The sequence below is a fragment of the Acomys minous genome, assembly GCF_964271855.1.
Source record: "Acomys minous genome assembly, chromosome: 7".
NCBI classification, from domain to species: Eukaryota; Metazoa; Chordata; class Mammalia; order Rodentia; family Muridae; genus Acomys; species Acomys minous.
This window is the reverse complement of record NC_140488.1, coordinates 123,667,186-123,681,867: the sequence shown is the minus strand read 5'-3', so window position 1 is coordinate 123,681,867 and position 14,682 is coordinate 123,667,186. Positions and strand designations below refer to the sequence as shown.

The window sequence follows — 14,682 nt, the reverse complement described above, 5'->3', positions numbered from 1 at the left end:
ATTGTGTTACCTTATTCACCATACTTTTGAAGATGTAATATAAAGTACCTTTGAAGAGACCTGTTTTTATGGTGATAGAAATTACATTTCCCTAGAAAATACTCTCCTGGATCTCCTTTTTTGTTACCTAATTTGAGCATCTGTGGCATTCTTACTAATATAATATTATAGTTTGTCAAATTTCAGCCAGGATGTGAGTAAGCCGGTTCTTTAATAAATTAGTTTTTATTAGCTTTCAAATATGGGACTCTGACAAATTTAATTAAAATTTGTTTCTTATTTTTGAGTGACATAAGTCTTCTAATTGCAAATCATTGAATAGTATTTTTACTTTATAAATAGCTTTTGGATGGTTAAACCATTGGAAAGGTGAGTTGGGGACTACATGGGAAACTTTATTACGTATTACTTATTTGTAGGGGGACCCAAAGAAATATCTATATGGTAAATAACATTTTCTTGATTTCAGCCAAGTTCAAAACTTTGCACAAACAGATAATTTTTAAATGATAACTATGTGTCATTGTTGTTGTTTTGTGTTGTTTGTGTGCGTATGTACTTTCTTTTTCATTTTAACCAGCCTCTTATACCTAGAAGTCCCACAAGCAGTGTTGCCACGCCCTCCAGCACCATCAGTACACCCACCAAAAGAGACAGTTCTGCCCTCCAGGATCTCTACATTCCCCCTCCTCCTGCAGAACCATATATTCCCAGGTACAAACCACCCATGATGTTACTCTGGACCGATTCTAGCTAAAGACTAATCTCATAGCTTCTGAACACTTTGAAGATTATTCCCCAGGATTTCTGAACACATTCTAGAAAGTAATTCTCATTATAGCAGATGCATTCTTATTAATAACAACAGTAACCTTTATCTCATATATAATAGGGAAGTAATATTAAATAACCAAGATTATTTTATAAGGTAAATAATAAAAGAGGATTTTTGCTTGTGAAACCTCAAGTAATATCAATTTCTTAGGAAAAAACTCATCACAAAAGTGGTGAAGTGTCTTGGACATGTCACATGTTTTTAAATGAATAGTATATAGGTTGTTTTGTACTTTATTAGATAAAAGTGAGTTATATTCACTGTCTTACACTTTAGATGTTCATTAAAGGATTATGTGAGTACATCTTTTTATAGCACTGGAATTTTGATAGCATATAAACATACATTGTGGGGTGGTTTTTGTTTTGTTTTGTTTTGTTTTCTTGGTTTGGGTTTTGGTTTGACTTTTTTTTTTTTTTTGGAACAGCATTCACGTAACATACAATTTATTTCTCTAGAACAGAGCCATTAAGATACTAAACCATGTAACTTTGTGATGTTATAAAATGATTAGTGACCAAAAACTGTGAGCAAAAACAGCCTTATTCAGCAGCTATCCCCTATATATTGAACAAATCAGGAACTGAGTTCATTTAGCAAATAAACAGCAGCCTTTCTACTAGTTGCCATACTTGTCGTAATTTTAACAAGGAAAGTTTTCTCTGATTACCACATTTAATCAAAAGAACTTAAACAGGAGAAATAGTGCTTTAGATAAACTGTTCTTAAAATGAATAATCAAACAGCACCCGTTTAAATCTAATTTTAGCGTTATCAGTGTACATATATATGTATACATATATACATATTTTAATTAAGTTTTTAATTTTTTAAATTCAAGATATTTAAATTTTATAAGATTTTTAAATCAGCTTCCCAGCCAAATTTCTAATTCAATAACTAGAAAAACAAAAGCAAAAAACAAAATTAGAATTCTATAACAGTCTGTAACAATTCACAGAGTACTGACCAAACCTAAATCTTTGTTAAATAATGATTCATACTCAAGAGATGAAAATCTTCAAAGCTTTATAATTCTATAAAGAACTGCTTATATTTCATACATTTTGTTTTTAATTACAATTGTACATTATGAAAAACTTTCTTACCTTTATGAAAAGAAAAAAGGCAAGACTAGTCAAATTTAAATTTTTCACACAATTATGTTATTTGAAAACATTTAGGGAAATGGAAAAGTGCTTTGTTCTCTAAAAAATATTTGGTTTCAATTTTATTGCCATTTTGCCTGTATATGCAGTCTCATAATATAACTTACATTTTATACTTAACCAATGTAAATAAATGTTATAGGTCCTTAAGCAATTCTGAGCTATAATAATTTGTCTTAATAATCCTACTATGTCTCATTAAGTATAAAGAGTATCCTCTGGACTTCTTAAGTATAGAACATAAGTATATATTTATTATGTTTGCACATTTACATTTAAGAAGAGAGAAAATGTTAATATTATAGTGAATACATAAAGTTCTTCAGAAAATTCATACTATGAATGTGAATACATACATGCATACACATTTACATATTTAAATGTATATATATATATGTGTGTGTGTATATATATTATTACTTTATTTCACTGGAAATTTTTGTTTTCCTTGGTACATTTCTGAATTTTACATTATTTAGTATATTCCATGTAGATATGTTTAGTAAGCCTGACCTGTTGATAAAAGGCTGCTTCTCCATGATACTACAGTATAGAAAATGTCAGCTCCTACAATTTTCTGCCATAGAAAATGTCTATATAAATATGACATGATAAACCAGTAGGTCTGAATTACCTTCTGGTACAAGCTGCATTAGTATTCATGTCACAGGCCTCATAGAGAAATCTGTAAATTTACAGATAAACATAGCTTCACTCAAGTGTCATGAATTCGCTAGGGCTGTTTCCAAGCTAATTGCAATGTCAATTTCTTTTCAATGGAGAGCTAACAATAACAAAAATAACAGGCAATTAGTTCAAGAAGAGCTTTCAGCTAACTGAAAATAAATTTTCACTGAGATTTATACTTGTGTTCTTCATGTTTCCTAAGAAGCAGTTATGTATTTATAATTTAGTAGTAAGCAATGCATTCATTTTAGGAAGTAAAAAAAAGTAAATGATTATATAAATAGTAATTTTACCTGGTAAGGAAGCAAATTAATAAGACAACTATCTGACTGAGTCAGCTTTAAGAATATTATTTATTGCTTTCTATATATTTCAAATACTTGGATTATAGTTACCTACATTTGGACATTTAAACATTTTCATATAGATACAAAAAATGGACTTTTACTAGGCTGAGATTTGTAATTCTTTTTTGTTTGTAATTCTTTTTTGTTTGTTTGTTTTTTTGTTTTTGTTTTGGTTTTAGTTTTGGGTTTTTAAGACAGGGTTTCTCTGTGTAACAGTCCTAGCTATCCTGGACTCACTTTTGTAGACCAGGCTGGCCTCAAACTCACAGCAATCCATCTGCCTCTACCTCCCTAGTGCTGAGATTAAAGGCATGTGCCGTCATGCCCGGCTCGTACTTCTTAAATTGGCAGATTTTTATAAATTCATCACCATTTTATAGGTTCTCATGGGAGATAATTAAAACATGACTCAATTTATTTTGCAAATTTAAGATTTTAGTCTTATATTTATATAAAATTAATGTGTTCATACTTAATAGTACTGATTTGTGGTTCTCCTTAGGGTAACTGAGAGCAACTGTTATCAGTGAAGCACAATGATTCATGACAGGAAAAAACGTTGCATTTACATTCATAGTCATGTTCTAGAAGACAAATGTTTTAGCATTTTTACAGATAAGGAGGGAAACATTTCACAAAATAAACAAAGTGTTTAATTAATCCTACAAGAAGTCTTTCATTATAAGCTCAGTCACCCATTACTTTCCAAAAACAATGGCCTTGTACCTCAAACTGCTCATGAGGAAAACTTTAAACCCAAATTAAAGACATTTTTACAAAAGCTGAACAATACTCATTAAAAGTTTCACAGAGTTATCAATGGGGAAAATGAAAAAAAAGGGTATTAAAGTGGGAGATGACCATGAGGGAGCTAAGAGAAGTTGGAGTGGGAGACTGAAGGATAGCTATGGTCAGAATGCATTGAATGTGCATATGAAATTGTTAATAAAAATTCAAGTGGGATTACTATAACAAAGCCACAAAACCAAACTTTTAGAGGAAATATTTTTAAATAACAATAATAGGATTTAGGAATTGCATCAATTGTCAAGAATTTTCTCCTTAAATTATTACACATGAAAAATTAATTTGCTGTCCCCCAAATCCCATTCCTAACTTCCATATTTTATCATATTTTCAACCCTCCATAAGAAACATTGTTAATGTGTTATTTTTTATATAGCCTTTCTGAATGAGTTCCATATATACAACTTTATACTCTCTGAGGAGATATGTAGAATTGAAATATTTGTAGCAATCATCAACATTAAAATTCATTTATATTAATAGCCTCCTGTCTGAGCTCCTTCTAATACTGATTTACATGGTACTAATATCATTCATAAGACGATAGTTTCCATTTATGGCAGTGATAGAATCATAAAGAACTTTTTTTTCAACAATATAAATTCTATCAAAACCAGTAATATAGACAAAAGAAAACCATATGGTTAAATGGTTAGCATTATGCCTAGTATCTATCCTTTAACTAAAATATATTTGTGTGCTAAAATTAGTTTTCTTCCTGTGACATGACACAGTGAAAATTGGACTAGAGCAGAAGTTATAAGATCCATAGTGTGTTTTTAGCTGTCAATTTTCTATATAACATTGAGGCCAGTTATTTTGCCATTGGGCTATTACTTGGGACAAATATGAATAATTTTATCCTATAATTCTCAAAGAAAACTTATAACAATCTTAAGATACATTATAAGGGAATGGTATTGTTAGTATTTGAAGGCCCCTCTAATTTTGTACAGCCCTAATACTATGCTCATCTCCTCTAACTTTACCTTTATTTAGGGATGAGAAAGGAAACCTTCCTTGTGAAGACCTCAGAGGACACATGGTGGGCAAGCCAGTTCATAAGGGATCTGAATCCCCAAATTCATTTCTGGACCAAGAATATCGAAAGAGGTTTAACATTGTTGAAGAAGATACTGTCTTGTATTGCTATGAATATGAAAAAGGAAGATCAAGTAGTCAAGGAAGACGAGAAAGCACACCAACCTATGGTAAGAGTTCTTCCCTTATGTTATATAAGAATATGTATCTGCCATAAGTTTCTTGATTACCTTTCATAGATTGTCAATTTATTACTCTTGAATATTTAGAATTCATCAGCAACAACAAATACTTCTAAGTAGACTATCAATAATTTAAGACATGATACTAGAAATTATTTTAGATTTTCCAAAGAATGGGAACATTCTAGCACAGAGTGGCATGTGAAAGTCTTAGAATCACATATATGTCTTCTGTGATAGAGGACAAAAAAGTCAAGAGTTTTTAAGTACTTATAACTAACATGACTTCTTTGAAATAAAATCTTTCAGATAGACTTTTCTGTGGAAAATATAGTATCAGACCTTATATTCCTTTAAGAAGCTGTACATTTGATCTTATGTTTGAGTAGAGGGAACTGATAATTAGAAAGGACTAAGCTGATTTAAGGCATAGATGAACCTAGAGTTACTATGTTAGGATTTTTTTTAATTGCTGACTCTTGATTTTCCAAGAGGGTAACACAGTCACAAATAGTTGAAATAGATATGGTGTATGTCCAATATTTGCATGTGGTGGCACCTAAAATGTAAAATGAGTGTATTTAATTGGCAGTCTATGCTTTTCCATGTCCAGTTTCAAAATAACCCTTTAGAATGGTGAGCATATACTTTGGGAAAAGACAAGATTCTTCCATGATACGTTCAGTCTGGCTTTATCTTCGGTTCCCAGAAGAGCAGTCATTTCTTCTTACACATCACATGCTTACACATCTCACAGCTATTTGGTAAAATTACACGCATAAAGTTTTGCCAGAAATCGGGTAAAAGCCCTTGTTGTGCAAGCCTGAAAATCTGAGTCTGAGACTTAAAGCCAATTGAAGAAGTAGAAAAAATAATTCCCAGAAGCTAGACTCTGGCATCCGCATATGTAACATCATACACACACACACACACACACACACACACACACACACACACACACACACATGATAATAAATAAATTTTAAAAGACTGAGAACTTTAATTCATTTATATTAATCTCTATGCATATGCTTCTTTGTCATAATACCTCATTTTTAACATAAGGTCTTAACTATATGGTTGTGGTTGCACTTATTTTGAATGATCACAATTATTGGAGGTAATTGAACCTTTGTTTCAGTACCATTATATTTTAACCCTGAGGGATAGAAGTGTGTTGTCTCTGTTATCCCTCCCTATGCTGACCCATGAGATAATATAAAACTTTATTTATTTTACAAATACATATTGACCAGAAGTTGTTAGGCAGGCTGCACGGTACATCTACTCTTATTTTCTCACATCCTAGAATTTTCTACACATATCAAATTAGATAAATGCCTTATGTAAGAGCAAATTATCATCACCAAATATTGTAAAATATATACTGGGTTCTTACTCAAATAGCTACAACCTGTTACTCTGTTCAGACTACGGTTTAAAGGACCTGGTTCTGTCATGTTCCACAAAACACATCTCCTCCTGTAAAATAAAACACCTTACATTTTAGGAAATTTATATAGTTTATAGTATGGACTCCTAGCATTTCTTTATAATAGCCAAGAAGAAAATAAATGGTATATGTTTAAACAAAAGAGAAATAAGTCAAAATAATCTCCTTTTAATTGTTTAACTTCAAAACTGTAATTGGACCACATAGTAGTATGATTTAGTCTATAGTGTGGATATTTGTAGATGGTACCATGGAGATTTTTCAAGTACAACATGAAGATTGTTCCAAGTAAATAACAGCTTAATATATTTCCTTTTTCAAAGCCAGATCTTAAGTGATGTAATATACTTATCAGTTACAGGAAATTTGTTTCCATAATTTTCCCCTAAACTAAATCATTTGTTAACCCACTCAGCTAATATTTGCTGTATACATACATAAAGTCACCCAGGCACTGGGGACCCAAGGGTGAATAAAACTTAAGTTGTCCCTGTAAGGTAGGTATACCCCAAAAGTAACAATCACTGTAAGATAGTGAACTCATAATAACTTCAGGTAAGTAGAAGAATGTGCATAACGTGCAAGCTGTGGAATTGGAGCCTGGGAAGTCAAGCAAACAAACATGACATTTATGTGTGATTTAAATATTGAATTGTTATCCAAGATTTCTAAGTGCTCATCATACTCAAACACCTGGTACTTCTCAAAACCTAATCCTGAGATCCAGAGGGTGTCTATATAAGTCTTTAAGCCAAAACCTCAAAGCTTCCAGTAGAGAGCATGTCATACTTTTCTAAGAAACCAGGGAAAATGTATTTGACCCCTCAAGCAGTTCTGATACATGAACAGGCAAAGTATAACACTATGGAGGGCAATTCTCCATCCTCCCGAAATATACTATTTTAAAAAAAAAGCTAAAGTACAGTTTGTATTTTAAAGTAAATAGCAAGCTCATTGTAAAATATAGTATTGGCTACGTTTCTACTTGCTGCAACAAAGTTTCTGACAAAACAACTTGAGGAAGAAAGACTGTCTTTTGGCTTGCAGTTTGAGTACAGTCTATCATGAAAGGAAATTCATGATGGTAGGATGGAGACAACTGGTCACATGCTTTCACAGTCAGGAAGTAGAGATAAATTCTGGTGCTGAGCTCACTTTCTCCTTTTTCCATTATCCTTCTCAGGAAATCGTGCCACCACATTTAGGGTGGTTCTTACAACATCAATTAACCTAATCTAGATAATTCTTACACACAGGCCCAGTGGTTTGTCTCTTAGATGATGGTAGATCTTGTTAAGTTTACAATATTAATCACAACAGATGGTGATAATCAAGCACAGATTTAGAAACGGATATTTGAAAATAGTCTAGTTGTGTGTTATAAAGCATAACTACTTAGCCAAGCTCCTCATCTTACATTATCTGCTCACTAGTTTTAAATGAATGAGTTAAAATATAGATATTCTAATAATTAATTATGCATGTAGGTATGGATGGTCAGGGGCAGCTCATTTAAAAAATAATGCTTATAAAGCTTTTATTTATGTTAAGTATTTAAAGGGCATTATCCCAGTTAAGCCTCCCACAAGAGTATATAGTTGATACAAACAAAATGTCTGCACATGAAAAATCTGAAATACAGAGGGACTAAATAATTTGCCCAGCTACTAAGTAATAGAGCTGAAATTAAGTATCCATGGATGTTAGAGCCTACAAGTGATAATAGCTAGCTATAAATGATTAAAAAGCAATTGCCAAAAACTATAGGAAAATAGTTTCAAAACATTGCATTAGTTCTTCCAAATTTGAGAATTTTATTTTGAGCAAACAGAAATTGAGCTAATTTATGTCTTAGTTTCTGTGTTGTTTTGTAACTACTCAGACAACCATACACATGCATGTACATATACATGACCCTGACAGATTTTTCTTTAAAGCTTGCTATATTATGGGGAAGGAACAAGTGTGTGGTTTATCATTTTAAACCAGGATAAAATTTCTTTCATTTTCCTAAAAATAAAAACTAAAATCATTTCAGATTATTTGCAGGAATATACACTATTTACAAAAGCAAACTAGATGGGTCTGTAGTCTCAGCCATGTCCATGGCTGGATCCTGTCTAGCCACTCTAGAATGACCCTGAAGATCCTACTTTATTCTTTAATTTTCTCATTTATTAAATGAAGATGATTTCTGCCTCATAGGTTTTGTGAGACTTTGAGGACAAAGCACTGTGAATTGCTTCAGTACCCAGTATATTAGATATTGATTTTCATCATTGTCATTACAAAATGAAAATAAAATATAATTAAATCACTTAACAATTTGGTCTGATCTTCTCAGACTTCAAATTCAAAGGTTCAATTTAATAAAAATCATTTGGTTGGCAACTTTTCAGAACAGTGATATTTTCCACCAGCTTCATCTATTAGTGTATTTCTTGTCCCTTCCATTACAGCACACCATTACAGCCCATTTTTACGCATAGAAATTTAGTTTAAAAGTAGGCACATTTACCTGAGTCTCTTTGTGGCCATGAGTAGTCAAATTGTGTAGGAAAAGAGGGAAAACAATTTATTTAAAGTATTTTTCTTATTAGTTTTTTAATCTATCTACTTAATATCTCAATTAGAGTGTCCCCTCTCTCCTCTCCTACCAGTGCTTCCATCTCACCTCACCTTTCTTCCATCTTCCAGTTCTTCCTTTCTCTTTAGCTATGGGGAGGCCTTCCATGGATATCAACACACCTTGGCATAACAAGTTGCAGTAGGAATAGGGGCATCTTTTGCTATTTAGGATAGACAAGGCAGCCCAGTTAGGAGACAGGGATCCAAAGGTAGGCAACAGAGTCAGATGCGGCCTCTGCTCCTGCTGCTGGGAGTGAGGGAAAACAATTTAAATTATTTCAAGAACTATGTAAATTGGGAATTGGGAACCCATATCTTTTTTGCTTGGTTGAAAACTCTAGTAGTATCTCAACAAAGCATACAAATGAATGCATAGTATTTTAAACATTCTTCTCATTAGTGTTATTTGTACATATTATACATTAAGTAAATTTAATATCTAGAATTTTGTATCTAGACATTTTCTTTTTTATTATTAATTTATTCTTGTTACATCTCAGTGGTTATCCCATCCCTTGTATCCTCCCATTCTTCCCTCCCTCCCATTTTCCCCTTATTCCCCTCCCCTATGACTGTTCCTGAGGGGGATTACCTCCCCCTCTATATGCTCATAGGGTATCAAGTCTCTTCTTGGTAACCTGCTGTCCTTCCTCTGAGTGCCACCAGTGACCTCCTCCTCCAGGGGACGTGGTCAAAGGTGAGGCACCAGAGTAAGTGAGAAAGTCATGTCTCACTCTCCACTAAACTGTGGAGACTGTTCTGACCATTGGCTAGATCTGGGTAGGGGTTTAAAGTTTACCGCCTGTATTGTCCTTGGCTGGTGCCTTAGTTTGAGTGGGACGTGACTGATAAAAGAAAATCAAATACTTTCTCCCTTTTATTCACTTAAAAAGCAAGTGGCTTTAATAGCCTATCGTGACATAATAAGAGCCAAGTTCTGCCACTGTGAAACAAGCATGGTATGTTTCCAAGTTTTTATTATCATACTTAATGCATTGCCTTTCTTTTTGTCTTAAAATTTTATTATCTTTGAGCAAGGAAATTATAATTAATAAAAATTGTTAAACATTTCTCAAAGGTTTAAATACACATAATACATCATAATACATTTATACATCTTGTATTACTGAAAATATGCCTGCTCTCTTTCTTGTCACTTTTTATTATAAATAACTTCCTTAGCAGGAAAAACCCAGTTTTTATTCATTATCCAACCTAGAGAGAAAAAGAAAATACAGTACTATCCACGGGCTATGTCTGTATCCCAGTAAGAAGTACTGTTCCTGAAGAAGTAATCATAGAATTTAATTAATCAGAAATATGAGACATAAACTATGTTCACATGAATAATTATTCTTTGTATCTTTGAAAACAATTTATAAACACTGTATGTTGATTAGCTTCACAAAATTGTTTTTAGCAGCATCAGGGTAATGGAGATAAGTCACTGTATAACTGGTCGAAAAGCAGCTCAGCAATATTTTGACATAAAATAAGAAGTCTATTCCTAATATGAAAAGTAGAGTAATTATCTGGGGAAAACTCTCTTTCTCAACTTGTACAACTTTATTGGTGAAAATAGAAAAGCATTAGTTTTGAGGTCAGATGAACTTGAACCTCATGTCACAGCTTGATTTTTAGTAGCTACTTGAACTTGAGCCTAATGGTGACTACAATTATACCTGGGGGTTTATTTGGAAAAACAGAGTCACGATACTTGTACTAGTGTATCCATAAGGACTAAACATAACATGTGTCAATCACTTAGCACAGTGTTTACTCCATAAGATACTCTCAAGAAATGGTACCAAAATGGCATAGTAAGTGGTTGCTGCTCATAAATAAAATGTGCCAAAGAATTCCAACTGCTTATAAATCATATTAGCACTTAGTGCCTTTTCTGTCACAGGACCTAGTAAAGGATTAAAAGAGTAAAATTAGACCTTCATGTTTGATCTCTCTACTAAGGCAATAACCAACCATATCAATTATAGTATTTAAAAGAAATATAAACATAGCAGTTAATTTGGTGTAGTATTGTAAAAGGAAAAGGAAGAACATGCAAACAATAATAGTGCAAACTATATTTATCCAAGTCTTAAACTCCACTATAGAAAACATCAGGTTATATTCTGGGTCAATTTCAGAAATCCAAAAATGACGCAGCACTCACACCTTCTTAAAGTTTTAGATTGAGTTACTATAAGATAAAAGGATATAATAATGTAGAAAAGAAAAGTGTCGGAAGCTCCTAAATACATGAACCCTTAGAAGAAAGGTTTATGCTGAATGAATTCAAGGACACAGCTAATAGATGAAACAGTAAATAAAAGGAAACTTTTTTTAAGACAAGGTTTCTCTGTATGGCCTTGTCTGTCCTGGAGTCACTTAGTAAGTCCAGGCTGGCCTTGAACTCCAAGAGATCACCTGCCTCTGCCTCCATGAGTGCTGGAATTACAGGTGTGTACTGCCACTGCCTGACTTAAAAAGAAATATTTAACAAGGTTCAAGAGTAATAGTATATAAAGAAACCATTAAGATAGTTGTGTCAGATTGGTTATTTAGTTCACTTATCAGAAGAATAGCACAGCCTTCACATGACTTTTATCAGTGGAATGGTGTGATACCGATGACACCGAAGAGTGGCTTTTCCACTCTTCTAGTAAAGAAGAGTGGAAAAGCCAAGTATAGAAAGTAACAGCAATTTTCATCTGGCGGCAGTCCTACCAATTAGAGGACATTTGGTCATTTATTGGCTAGGGCGTGGGGAGGTTATAATAACGGCAGAGTAAAGGATTCAAGGTCTTAGTGGCATGCAATCGTTTGAGTAGAAGATAAGAATACTACTCTACATCCTGTATCTCACTGGACAATATCTGAAATTTAAAAATGTCCAGAATGCTGTTATTGAGACTTTATGATGCTGTCTTGTTTTTTAGCTAAAAGAACCTTGGGAATTATTCCTTTGGAAATACCATTTATTTCTGATTAGCATAGTCTCTGACCAAAAATTGTATGAGATTGTGATGGTCTGTAATTATCTATTCAACACCCCCCAATTAAATAAACTAAGCATGATATCCTTTGGTTGAAATTAGCATGCATTTTTTCTAAGTGAAAATGTAGCAAGCAGCACTTGCTAACATATAGATAGAGCTGTCTTAGCTTTCAAATCACATTGTGGACTAAGTAATCTAACATTGTCTTGAGTATTGTCTTCAGATCTCTGGTTTTGAAAATCTATTAAAGAAAAGATGTGTGTGATTTATGTAAGACTGGAATATCTGCACATTTTATACTCTTCTTGTAGATTAATAAATGTAAACAGCTTTGAATGTTTATTGCATTTGGACTATATCCAGTGTTTTACTAATGTATTTGTACATCACGTCTTTTTTTCGTTGGGTCACAAAATGTGTATTAACTTTCCATGGCGGGAGACACCTAAGAGAACACACTTGGGAAATACTGAAAGACTTATAATTTGGCTCAAACACCCCAAATCTTTGGTATCGGTGACATATTTTTTTTCATTTTTTATTATGTTGCTTCTTTAACATATACATTTATATTATTACATATAAATAAAATAAACTAGCAGGAAGAACCATGGGATAATCAGGAATTATATAAATGTTACATTCATACTGATTTTGGCTATTTATATTTGGCAATCTTGAAGTAAGCATCTTTCCTATCTTGTTGAGTCTAAAATCTTGAATGAAAATCAATATCTATCATATCTCATCTCTATTAACTTAAAACATTTATCTAGATCTAAAAACATCTTAACCCCTAACCTACTAACCTTAATTGTAAGACTAAATTATCTGGTCTTCAACTCCATCGGACACTTGAGAAGAAATAAAATTTAATTACCTGAGAGAACCAGAGGGCAGGTTAGCAGCTTCCAAAATGAAAAAATGACTGAGACAGTTTACTGCCTGAACAGTCACCCAACACTCTCTATAACGTTGGAGCATCTTCTTCATCCTGCTGACCCAATATATCTGACAGATATATTTGTGAGGCAGGAACTATTGAGGACTTGCTTACCCTGTCTTGGTAGAGTTTAGCTGTTGACTCTGCCTGTATCTAAGCTTGCCCATTTTTAGGCAGAATTCTGTCTGTGGTAGAAATGAGGATATTTTGCCCAGTGACTGGTTTGCCACATTTAAAGCCATCTCCATATATATTATTATGATATTTTTGACATGACCATGATTTGTTCAACTAACAGCTCTAATTATCCTAAATAGCCTGCAGCACAACTTTCAATGTATTGAAAGTAAACTTTGTATTATAATTGAATTTTATGGGTATAATACCTCATATTAGAGTAGAAATATATATGTGTATATATACTGTGTGAAGAATAATCTTAGATTTGAATTCTATACAAATGTATCAGAATTACACTTATTTTGCATCAATATACAAAATTCTATACCATTGAATTAAAAATAACCTTATTTGTGAGTAACAATTAAGGCCTTGAGTTGAGGGATAAATTCAACAGTCTACCTTTTGTTCTACCAGCCCTCTATTTATATCCCCCTTTCTTTATTTTTAGCTCCTATCTCCTTACCTACAAAATAAAGATAAAGGAAGAGACATCCCTGAGTCTAACCTAGTTTTCTCTCTGTATAAGACCAATAATAACTTATAACCAACTCCAGATGAAAATAAGCATCTGTAGACCAAGAGAGCAAACAGAAACCTACCCAACCTCCCTTAGAAGAAATGGGACATTGTTTTCTTAAGGTATCTTTAGGCTGATTTAGGACAAATAATACCTTTGAAGGTGCCCAAATAAAATTGAGGAAATTGGTTAAGCAATCCAGGGATAGTACTTGTGGTCTATTGTCTAAATGTTGAGAAATTCCAGGCTTAATAGGAGTCCTGTGTAGGACAGTCTGAAATGCTTGACCAATTGGGATCAGATGCTTTCTAGAATGCTGTCCAGGGAGCTGTCCTGTTCTGGTGGGTAAGAGCAACTGAGCCGCCTGGGACTGGAACATTAAGGATGCAGGATGTCAGTGTCCAGCATGCTGAGAGGAATGAATCCTATCACGTCTGGTACAGCATCAGTGTACAGTTCTTTTGTTCTGAAAGCATAGTTTCTCACAAGCATTATACAGTTCTAACATTATAATTATATGAGGTGTGTGGGATGCACAGAACAATTAAGACAGGTTCTCTGCTCTTTGTATGAGCAGAAGCAAGACATCTGCAAATCTTTGTTCATGCCATATGAAAAATAGCATCCAATAATAAGTCACAGGGAATCTGTGACCAACCTGAAGCCTTGTCTATACATAGACATTTGTATCTCAGCCAGTCTCAGAGCTATTCCGTGTAGTGGGATTAGCAATATAAGCTACCTGTTCTGTGGTTTGAGTTGTTTATATCTCGGTTGTGGCCCCCTCCCTCATTGCCTCGTGATGGTGACTTTTTTTTTTTTTTTTTTTTTTTTTTTTTTGCATTTTAAGATCCAGACAGCTAGAAGAGTTTCAGTCTGTCCCAGTTCACT

The 14,682-nt window shown here is 33.2% G+C and overlaps 1 protein-coding gene across 5 annotated transcripts in view; it reads left to right on the top strand.

The window, feature by feature from the left end:
• CNKSR2 (connector enhancer of kinase suppressor of Ras 2) overlaps positions 1–14,682 on the top strand; it is a 248,341-nt gene that overhangs the window by 148,143 nt on the left and 85,516 nt on the right. For all 5 annotated transcript variants that reach the window (XM_084791117.1, XM_084791119.1, XM_084791116.1 and 2 more), the window contains 2 exons: positions 581–714; positions 4,845–5,056. In XM_084791117.1, coding sequence (XP_084647243.1) covers positions 581–714; positions 4,845–5,056 — 346 coding nt within the window. The remainder of the gene's footprint in view (positions 1–580; positions 715–4,844; positions 5,057–14,682) is intronic.